The sequence below is a fragment of the Ostrinia furnacalis genome, unplaced genomic scaffold (assembly GCF_004193835.3).
Source record: "Ostrinia furnacalis isolate ACB-3 unplaced genomic scaffold, ASM419383v2 OfSCF1638, whole genome shotgun sequence".
Classification (NCBI taxonomy): domain Eukaryota; kingdom Metazoa; phylum Arthropoda; class Insecta; order Lepidoptera; family Crambidae; genus Ostrinia; species Ostrinia furnacalis.
In genome coordinates this window covers 473,481-483,475 of record NW_021131877.1, presented here as the reverse complement: position 1 = coordinate 483,475, position 9,995 = coordinate 473,481, and the positions used below count along the sequence as shown (strand labels likewise).

General features: G+C 44.4%; 1 protein-coding gene across 1 annotated transcript; it reads right to left on the bottom strand.

Moving 5' to 3' along the window:
* On the bottom strand, positions 1-6,716 carry LOC114353206 (lipase member I-like). Its single transcript, XM_028305091.1, has 8 exons — positions 6,642-6,716; positions 5,000-5,480; positions 4,367-4,515; positions 3,839-3,937; positions 3,082-3,228; positions 2,109-2,307; positions 1,276-1,413; positions 1-126 (listed from the first exon to the last, which is right to left on the bottom strand). The coding sequence occupies exons 1-8, from the start codon at positions 6,691-6,693 to the stop codon at positions 69-71; spliced, it is 1,323 nt and encodes a 440-aa protein (XP_028160892.1). The 5' UTR covers positions 6,694-6,716; the 3' UTR covers positions 1-68.
* Between the last annotated feature and the right edge of the window lie 3,279 nt (positions 6,717-9,995).

The following is a 9,995-nucleotide window of genomic DNA, read 5'->3' as shown; positions in this document are numbered from 1 at the left end:
TTCAGAGCAAAGCATTTCTTTATTTATTCCTTAGTTAGAAGCTTAATAAATAACTAATTGAACGAAGCTTAGCCCTGGGAGAAGGGGGGAGAGGCGTTGGTGCCAACCCAGTAGACACCCTTGGATCTGTAAAGAAGAGAACAGAATAAGCAAAATATGTAGATCCTGACTACACAGGAGTTACGGGACCATTCCCACCTCTCGTTCCCACCGCTGCAACTCCTGTGTAGCCAGGATCTACAGCTTGACCGCTAATAACACAACCAGTGAAGGTCAAGTTTGTCCCGAGGGAAAGTTAAACTGTCATTGGACCCGCAACTAAATAAATCAGAAGAACATAGGAGGAGTTCGAAGTTAAGGTTCGACTTCCCTCCATTGCAAAGCGGATGACAGGTGACAAACAAAGGTTTAGTAACCTACACAGGAGTTGCAGCGGTGGGAAAGAGAGGTGGGAATAGTCAAATTTTAGCAAAGGCTAACTATGATTCTGGATCAGTCAGTCAGACAGCCCAAATCAGAATAAACATATTCCCAGCATTGTTTCGGCAGTTGAACGTAAGATAGCCAGTTCCTCTGTGAAGCTAAACAGTTCGCAGCTGGACAAAGTAAGAATTTGCCCAATTCCAGATGACCATCGAAAGCCCACCTAAAGTACGGCCAACGAGAAGCGATACCAAATGTAAAAAACCCAATGTCATGGTCATTTGGAATATAGTTCCAAAATACTGGACTGTCCTGTCGATGACATTGACAGTGGGGCGCCACCGTCAATACCGGATCGCTGGTTCAGATTTTTGCCATGTTGGAAACCATATAGTTGAACGATGGTAGCGCCCCCCTGTCATTGAGTTTGGCGGGACAGTTCAGCGTGGGTCATCTATAGCAGGGGTTTGACTTTGACATATTTTGGCGGGAGAACGAGACATTACGACAAATACACACGATGTGAAGAGACAGAATAGATTGTCAGTTCGACAGTCGAATCGACCTTTTGTATCGCTGCTAGTTGGCCGTACTTTAGTTACTAAGTTTTCCAGTCCAGGAACGAGATAGTCCTAGACCAGGGTTACCCAATTTTTTTTGCCAAGGAACCCTAATTGATTATACTTTTCCTAGCGGAACCCCCGTACTACTCCGCCCGCACGCCCTGCCCCTCCCTTGTGCGTAAACAAGTCGGTGCGAGCGAACGTCGGTCACCACGAAACCCCAGGGTTCCGTGGACCACCATTCGGTCGGGAACCGCTGTCCTAGACAACTGGTTGGATGATGACATACCCAGTCTTAGGAGCAAGTCCACCAAGGTTCAGTCTGCCGGCTCCGTTGCAGCTGCTGCTAAGAGCTTCCTGGTGGGAGGCGCACTCAATCCCGGTGAAGCCACCGGTCTGGATAGACTCAGCGAAGTAGTAAACGGCCCTGAAAAAAAGGCACAGGTTAGAAGAAGAATAAATCAATTTTCTTCAAGTTCTAGAGCTGCAGAAAGATAGCGAATAAAAGTTGATGACACTACTGTGGCGTCATTCAAAAATTTGTCAAGGCTAATGAGTATACTGTGGAAGGTATTAAGGTAGTAGACAGGCCTGGAAAAAGGACACAGGTCAGAAGAAGAATAAACCTATTTTCTTCAAGTTTTAGAGCTTAGAATACTGCCGAAAAAGCTGATGACACGACTTTGGAGTCATGTAAAAGGTATTAAGGAATGCTTGTGACACCGATGTGACACCACTACTATGGCGTCATTCAAAGTTAGCAAGCAGTTAGTGTAAAGGTAAACTAAGGTTAATTATTTTGCTCTTATATCATATCATTCAAGGGATTGAAGACTACTTTGACATTTATATTGTTTGCAGTATGCATCAGCCAAGGTTAGAGAGACTAAACCATCTACTAAGGCTAACGAGTCTATGACACTATACATATATTATACTCCCAAGCCGCTTTCGGCTACGGTAACTACGACAAAATTCCCTTAGTCCGCAATAAGAGGGCTACGCTGGGCTGCCCTATCATGTGCCCTCACATGGCTACAGTAATCAATCTATGACACTACTGTGGCGTCAAAAGGAATCGACCAAAGCTGATGACTCTACTCTGTTGCCAAACAATCTTACCTGTTGCGGTTGCATTCACTGTCGCCGCCACATCCAGGCATGTAGCCTCCCCCATTGGGGTAGAAGTCGACATCCCCCAAGGGGTTGCGGTAGCCTTGGCCCTGCACGTCGGTGTGGATCACTTCGGTATACTGCGCGACTGTGGGGTTGAGGGCGGGCAGCAATCCGCTGAATCTTTGAACTCCGGAGGGGTCCAGGGCTGGAAAAAGTCGGTTGGTTATAACAGAGCTGTAGAGCTTGTGGCGACGCCACTACAAACTAGTGACCAACATATGGCGCTGTTACTACTTCACTATGGCACACTCCGCCGCTCATACAAACCTGCATCGCGGTGACGGAGTTTTATATCCTGCCAAGTATATATATTATATAGACAAACCAAGATGGTGTACATTGGACCTTGGTCCCCGAGCATAACACCCGCTCGGAAGGAAGCACTAACATCTAGCTTCCTTATTGTGGTTGAGCATCATATCCCACAAGCTGAATAATGACTTCATATGCTTCTTATTAGAAGGCTCAAGGTCACCCAAAGGGCGAGGGAGCGTGATGTTTATCAGAGAGCGCTGCTGCCCGTTCTCTGTTAAATGTGTAGTCCCTAAGTTAGATCCTCTATTTGCCTTTGGTAAATACAAATATAATAATGATAATAATGAAAACCATAATAATAATTAACCTTATACAGAAGCTCTAAGTTGCACAGCGTGCTATGGAGAGGGCTATGCTCGGTGTTTCTTTACGAGATTGAATCAGAAATGAGGAGATCCGTAAACGAACTATAGTTGCTGACATAGCCCGAGGGATTAGCACGCTGACGTGGCAATTGGTAGGGCACATTGACGACATCAGAAATGTAGCAGGAAGGCGCTGGACGCAGGCCGCTACCAATCGATCAACTTGGAAATCATTGGGGGAGGCCTATGTTCAGCAGTGGACGTCCTATGGCTGAAATGATGATGATGATAAATCTTACCGGTGACGTATCCAACTTCGCTGTTCAGACGTCTGGAGATGAAGCCAGCGTTAAGACCTCCGAGACCGAGCCCCACGATGTGGAAGTCAGCCAGGTTGGCGCCAGACTGCTGCGTCAGCCATCTTGTGAAGCGCGCGACGAAGTTTCCTGGAAATGTCCAAGATATTATCATTAAACGGTTGAAACGTCTCAATCGTCCAAGAACTTGATATCAAACAGCGTCTTTCTTCCATCGCTCAAAGTGGTATTCTCACTTTCTTTGGCCATATTACTTACACGTGGAAAAGTCGCTTCTGTTGAACGACTTGTCGTGCAAGGGAAGGTTAAAGGCACAAGAGCGCTCGGCAGGTCACCCATGCGCTGGACTGACCAGGTCAAAACCGCACTCAATGGTCCACTCCACGAGTGCACAAGAAAGGCTGCAGTGCGGGAGGAATGACGTCGGATTTTAGGCTTGCCACCGGGCCGAGTGTGATGACCACGACCATTCGGGCAAGAGCGTAGTGACGAAGAAGAAAAAATAGCTTCTGAATGGCGATCGTGAATCAGCAAACGTAGTAAGTGGATCTCCAAGAAAAGCTGGGTGTGGTGGTGGTGGTGGAAAAATGCTAAAGGTACTTTTTGGCAGCAGTCAAGAACTAGCCGATGTTGAAGTTGAAGACATTGCTATTAAAAACATGTTCAATTGATTTTTAACCTACCTACCTAATTCTAATTAAATAATGTTGATTCTCTCGTTCGTATTGGAGTGACTTACCAGACAAAACAGAGTAGAAGGTGGAGAGAGCGACGTGGGAGTTGGCACCCTTGCTCCAGTCAACGATGATCACGTTCACGTCATCAGCGGCGAGGAAAGCTGGAAGAAGAAGAAGAAGAATTTACTAATTTTGAGATAGCTGTAGATCCTGGCTACACAGGAGTTGCAGTGGTGGGAACGAGAGGTGGGAATAGTCCCGTAATTTTGAGAAAGAACCATCGAAGAACCATCCCTATATAGTCTTTATCCCACCAGCTCGCACTAAGCGTTTCGATGACTCTTTTATTATGCAAACAGGGACTGGAATTCGCTGCCTGCTGCTGTTTTTCCCGAAGACTATAATCCGGGCCTTTTCAAGGCGAGAGTGAATAGGCACTTACAGGACAGATATTATGTCCATCCCACTTAACACCTGGTGCGATTGTGGTCAAATGCCTGCCTTGTTATGCATAAAAAAATCCTTCTTTCAAAAGGGATCGTTCGTAATACACATTAAAAGCATCCTTTTTCTAGCAGAACAGAACATACCAGGTACAAGCACAGCATTGAAGGCAGCGGTGGCAGAACCCTGGTAGCCGTGAACGAGGATCACGGTTCTGCGACCGGCGTTGTAGTTTGAAGAGCTAAGGAGGTTAGCATTGTTGATGATAAGAGGCTGGCTCAGGTACTGGTTGTTCCTGGAAGAGAAGGTGGAAATTGTACATTTCTAAAACAACCCATATGCCTAGCATTCGTTCGTTTCATCTGAAAGACGTCCACTGCTGGACAAAAGCCTCCCCTAAGGATTTCCACAAAGACCGGTCCTGCGCCGCCCGCATCCAGGCACCTCCCGCGACCTTCACCAGTTTGTCGTTGCACCTAGTAGGAGACCTACTGCCCACACTACGTCTTCCGGTCTCGTGGTCGCCACTCGAGAACTTTTCTGCCCCAGCGGCCATCAGCTCTACGAGCTATGTATGTACCCCGCCCACTGCCACTTGATTTTAGCGATTCTGCAGGCTAGTGACTGCACTTTGGTCCTAGCTTAGGGAGTGCTAAATCCTCCATATACCTTTGGTAAATTAGAGAGAGTCGTTCTCCTGCAGTGGAGTCTCCATTATTATGACCTGATGATGAAATAATGATGGTTCAAATAGAGTAAATACATTAATAAACAGTTACCTGGTGAAAAGATGGAACTGGTTATCCCTGGAGGGAATGTAAGGGATCCTGTCGGTGTCGACGCCTGGTGGGGGCCATGGGATGTCCTCAGGGAGAGCAGGGGGCCAGGGGAGCGCTTCGGGCCACCATTGGGGCCTGTCGGGCCACTGGTCAGGTAGCGCTGGAGGCCAGGGGAGCGCATCAGGCCACCAAGAGGGTTGGTCGGGCCATTGCTCGGGTAGCGCCGGGGGCCAGGGCCAGTGTTCGGGCCAGCAGTTGGGAGGGAGTTGCTCGGGCACCGCAGGAGGCCAGGAGGCGCAGTCGGGCCACCATTCAGGCCTGTCAGGCCACTGGTCTGGGATCGCCGGGGGCCAGGCGAGGGAGTCGGGCCACCATTCAGGCCTGTCAGGCCACTGGTCTGGGAGCGCTGGGGGCCACGGGAAGGAGTCAGGCCACCATGAGGGCTGGTCGCCCCACCTTTCGTCAGCGGGCTGAGGAAGGGCTGTAAATATAAAAATTAAGAAGATTACACTCTTGTTTATGATCAGTTACAAACCACTTCACTTTACTTCACACACGTTTTCAAGGCGAGAGTGAATAGGTACTTACAGATATGTACCATCTTAGACTGCATCTCACTTAACACCAGGTGCGATTGCGGTCAAATACCTGCCTTGTCTAGCATAAAAAAAAACTTCAAAAACTGAGGACTTTCATACAAACTTCCAACCCCCTTTTTACCCCCTTGGGAGTTGATTTTTGCAAAATACCGTCTAGGCTCACTAGACGTTCTAAAAGGAACACCCATGCAAAATTCGAGATTGCTAGCACTTGTAGTTTCTGAAATATGGTGATGAGTGAGTGAAAAGACCGCGCGCATGCTACACAGGAGTTGCAGCGGCGGGAACGACAGGGGACAGTCCTGTTACTCTTTTCCTAATAGACCATAGAAACGTCCATGTAATGTAATGGAAGAGACCACAAAATCAGATAGATAGATAGACAGAATAACGGGACTATTCCCACCTCTCGTTCCCACCGCTGCAACTCCTGGGTAGCCAGGATCTACAACTTGACCGCCAATAACCCAACCAGTGAAGGTCAAGTTTGTCCCGAGGGAAAGTCAAACTGTCATTGGACCCGCAACGAATTTAATCAAGAACATAGGAGGAGTTCGAAGAAGGTTCGACTTCCCTCCATTGCAAAGCGGATGACAGGTGACAAGCAAAGGTTTAGTAACCTTTAACAAACATATACATATACAAACGTGCAGGGGAAGGTTGAGGGCACAAGGGCGCGCGGCAGGTCGCCCATGCGCTGGACTGACCAGATCAAAACCGCACTCAATGGTCCACTCCACGAGTGCACAAGAAAGGCTGCAGTGCGGGAGGAATATCGACGAATTGTGAGACTTGCCACCGGACCTAGTGTGACTACCACGACCACTCTGGCAAGAGTGTAGCGACAAAGAAGAAGAATAATCAAACATATGCACCACGGACAATAAACATCAATATTAAGGGGTCCTATCTCAATACTCAATACTTAATTGTCTTACAATTCAAGCAGATCAATGTAGACCCAGTTAGGGCACAGCAACCTTTGAAATCTTATGAGCTTTTAGCTACCTGACAATGATAAGGTAAATAGATAGAATGCTTACCAGAGGCGGATGCCAAGCCGAAGAGTAGAACAGCTACCTTGAAGCCAACCATATTGGATTACTACTACTAATGGTACTGCCCTGTCCACCATTTTATACTAAAAACATCTCCACCATATCAGGGTTCCTAATCCCCTACATAATAATTATCGAGATTAGCGTTGACAACTAAATGTAATTAATAAGCAATTGACGCAATTCAAGATTATTTAGGTGGGGTCTTGGCCATTCATTTATTACGTAAGACGATTAAGGGGGGTCGACTACGTCTTATTTTTCTTACAAAGGGGTGGGAAGTCTCGATAGTTCTTAATATAAAAGCCAAGTGACAACTAACTAGAAAACAGTGTCTAAAATACAAAAAAAAACCTTACCTTCTATATTTATAATTAACTTTTTAAAAAAATAAAACCGACTTCAAATGCGTGAACAAAAAAAAAAACTAAAAATTAAAAATATTGCGTATAAAAAAGTTCATCCCCAATTTTCCACCCTTAGGGGTGAAATATTTTCTTCAAATTCGCATGAAACCACCCTTTTGATAATACCTATTCAACAAAAAAATAATCGTTCAAATTGATTTATAATCGGCGGAGATATTGCGTATAAAAAAGTTCATCCCCAATTTTCCACCCTTGGGGGTTGTTTTTTCTATTATTAAATTTAAATGGGACCACCCTTGAGGTATTACCTATACGCCGAAAAAAGATTTGTTCAAATCGGTTCATAATTGGCGGAGTTATCGCGTAACAAACATAGAAAAAAAAAAACATACGGGTCGAATTGAGAACCTCCTCCTTTTTTGAAGTCGGTTGAAAAGTATGAAAGAAGATTGAAAAGATTTCAAAAAGGCTTCCACTCATCTTAATGCCGCAGTGCGTAGCACCACGCTGCTGGTTTTCAGTGGTCACCTGTGGCTGAAATGATGATGATGATGAGAGGCCTTGTACCCCTTCAAACACTAGAGATGCAGTGGGCGTGTTTGGTGCCCTTACAAGATAGCCTTAAATTGTTGTAAGATACAATATGGTGGATGCATTCCAATCCAACTATAGGTCTAGCTCTTCCAACTGAGTCAGTACCTGAGGCATATAGAGGAGCAGTACAGGAGGGTGTTTTCCCGTGCCACTCCCAATTCCCATATAGGGTTGCCAGGTGTCCGGCTTTTTATGGTCTTGTCCGGCCTGTCCGGCTTTTGTTGTTTTTTTTTTTGCAATGCCCTTGCAGGGCCCATATGTTTATCTTACATATTTTATAAGACCTTACTGTACATACATACATATGTGATGCAATAAATAAATGAATATGAATATGAAAATGAAAATGTCCGGCCAAATGAAGCACAGAGTCCGGCTTTTGTGTTTTTGGACCTGGCAACATACCACCACCGCTGTGAGAGGACATACTGTTATAGATCGTTTCATCCACGAAGACGTGCCCCACCAGTGTTGGTCGAGGGAAGCGCGGGGTGCGGGGAGTTTGATCCGAGCAATCCGAGCGTCATTATTGTAGTGTGCGTGTGCACACATGGATGATTTAGCGTGTACCGAACACTCAAACATTAGCGGAAGAATGGTGGGGCGCGTCTTCGTGGATGAAACGATCTATAATATGAATAATAACCTCAATAATAATATATGAATAATAATAACACACATTTTTATTAGTTTTTCTTTACGTTATTTTATTAATACTTGACTTTATCACCGGATGGAGTTATTATTAGATAATTCAGTCTTGTTTACTTTCACAATCAAATACCTTTTTTAACTGGATTTGGGGTCTTATTAATGGTATTATCTAATCTCAATGTTTTTATGATTAATTAATTCATTCTTTAAGACTAGCACCAGCCCTGACTTTGATCGGGTTGGAATTACCAACCTACTACCTATCTGTCCTTAGTAGACATTATAGGTATACATGGTGGAAATTTCTAATACCACCTGGAGGGAAAGTACTCTTAATATTGTAGATAGAAATTTTTCTCAAAGAAAACATTCCTTTATTTTTGAAATGAAATAGAACTGCATTCAAAGATTTCCAAAAATTTGCTTGCCACACCCGGGAATCGAACCAACTAAAATCTGTTAAAAATTCCACCTTGTACAGCCTATTTAGCGTCCCGTGGTTCAAACAAACTACAAGGGGTGTTCAAAAAGTTATGAGATTTTTACCATTGCGTTTAAGAATTACATTCACCTGACGGAAAGTTCTTATTTTCTGTGGCCAACTCACCCGTACAGAACCCTGTGAAGAGAAGTTGCAATGTGGTGGTAGCAAAAAAAAAAGGGTTTTAATATGCTAAAAAAACCCTTCATAATCTCTATCTGACTCTCAGCTACGTTAATAGCTCTTTTTCCGATTTAGAAAGTTGTTCAGGGATCTGATATTTGAGGATATAGCAAAGGCAATGTCCTTTTCAGGACTTTTTGGAGAGTCAAGAAAATCATCCGACCGGTCGTTTTCAGGTGAATGTAATTCTTAAACGCAATGGTGAAGCCGTGTGGTGACGGCAGAGTAGAATACATTTGTCACCAACCCCTACTCTTCCCACGGGTGTGTCGTAAGAGGCTACTTAGGGACTACACATCAAACAGAGAACTGGCAGCAGCGCTCTCTGAAAAACATCAATCTTTTAAACTGCGATCTCCAACCCGCCTGCCAAGCGTGGAGATTATGGCAAAACCCTCCACTATAGTGGAGGAGGCTCATAGTCCAGCAGTGGACTGTAAAGGGCTGTTGATGATGATAATGATGAATGGTGAACTTAACGTGTGTGGCCTCCACTTCAGAACCTTGCTGCCCCATCGGCCGTCAGTTCTGCGTACTATGTGCCCTGCCTGTTACCACATCAGCTTGCTGATTCGTCGGGCTATGTCAGCGACTTTAGATTTATTAATAGACTTAGTAAATTTAGATAGTAAATAATAATAGATTTTCGTGAATGGAAATTACCTAATCCTAATAGAATAGACTCAGACTATGGATTTGATAACTTTCCTACAGTGATGATAACATGTTTTTGAATGGCTATCTTATCTTAGTAATCAATTATTTTGGCTATTATGGATCACATAATCCGGTCTGTGTGTGGGTATATAAGAACTTAGTCTGGATTATTATGGTAGGTCTAAGATTAATTATCTAAGCCCTATAACCAACAACTGGCTGAGAATGCTCAAATAGCATTAAGTCCACCTTTTGTACTATTTTATTGTGCAATAAAGTTTTATAATAATAATAACGGAACAGTAAAGAAAAAATATGTTGCAAAAACGGGAAATATTATTCCAAATTATTTTTAGGGGTACGAAGAAGTCTAAAGCATAGCTCGTAAATAATACAAAAACA

What these genes read in the sequence shown, in the direction of transcription:
- LOC114353206 (XM_028305091.1), bottom strand. Translation starts at nt 6,693, where the DNA reads ATGGTTGGCTTCAAGGTAGCTGTTCTACTCTTCGGCTTGGCATCCGCC. An exon ending in CAGTTCCATCTTTTCACCAG is followed by an intron (nt 4,516 to 4,999) that starts GTAACTGTTTAT and finishes CTTCTCTTCCAG; the next exon opens with GAACAACCAGTACCTGAGCC. An exon ending in CTTCTACTCTGTTTTGTCTG is followed by an intron (nt 3,229 to 3,838) that starts GTAAGTCACTCC and finishes GGACATTTCCAG; the next exon opens with GAAACTTCGTCGCGCGCTTC.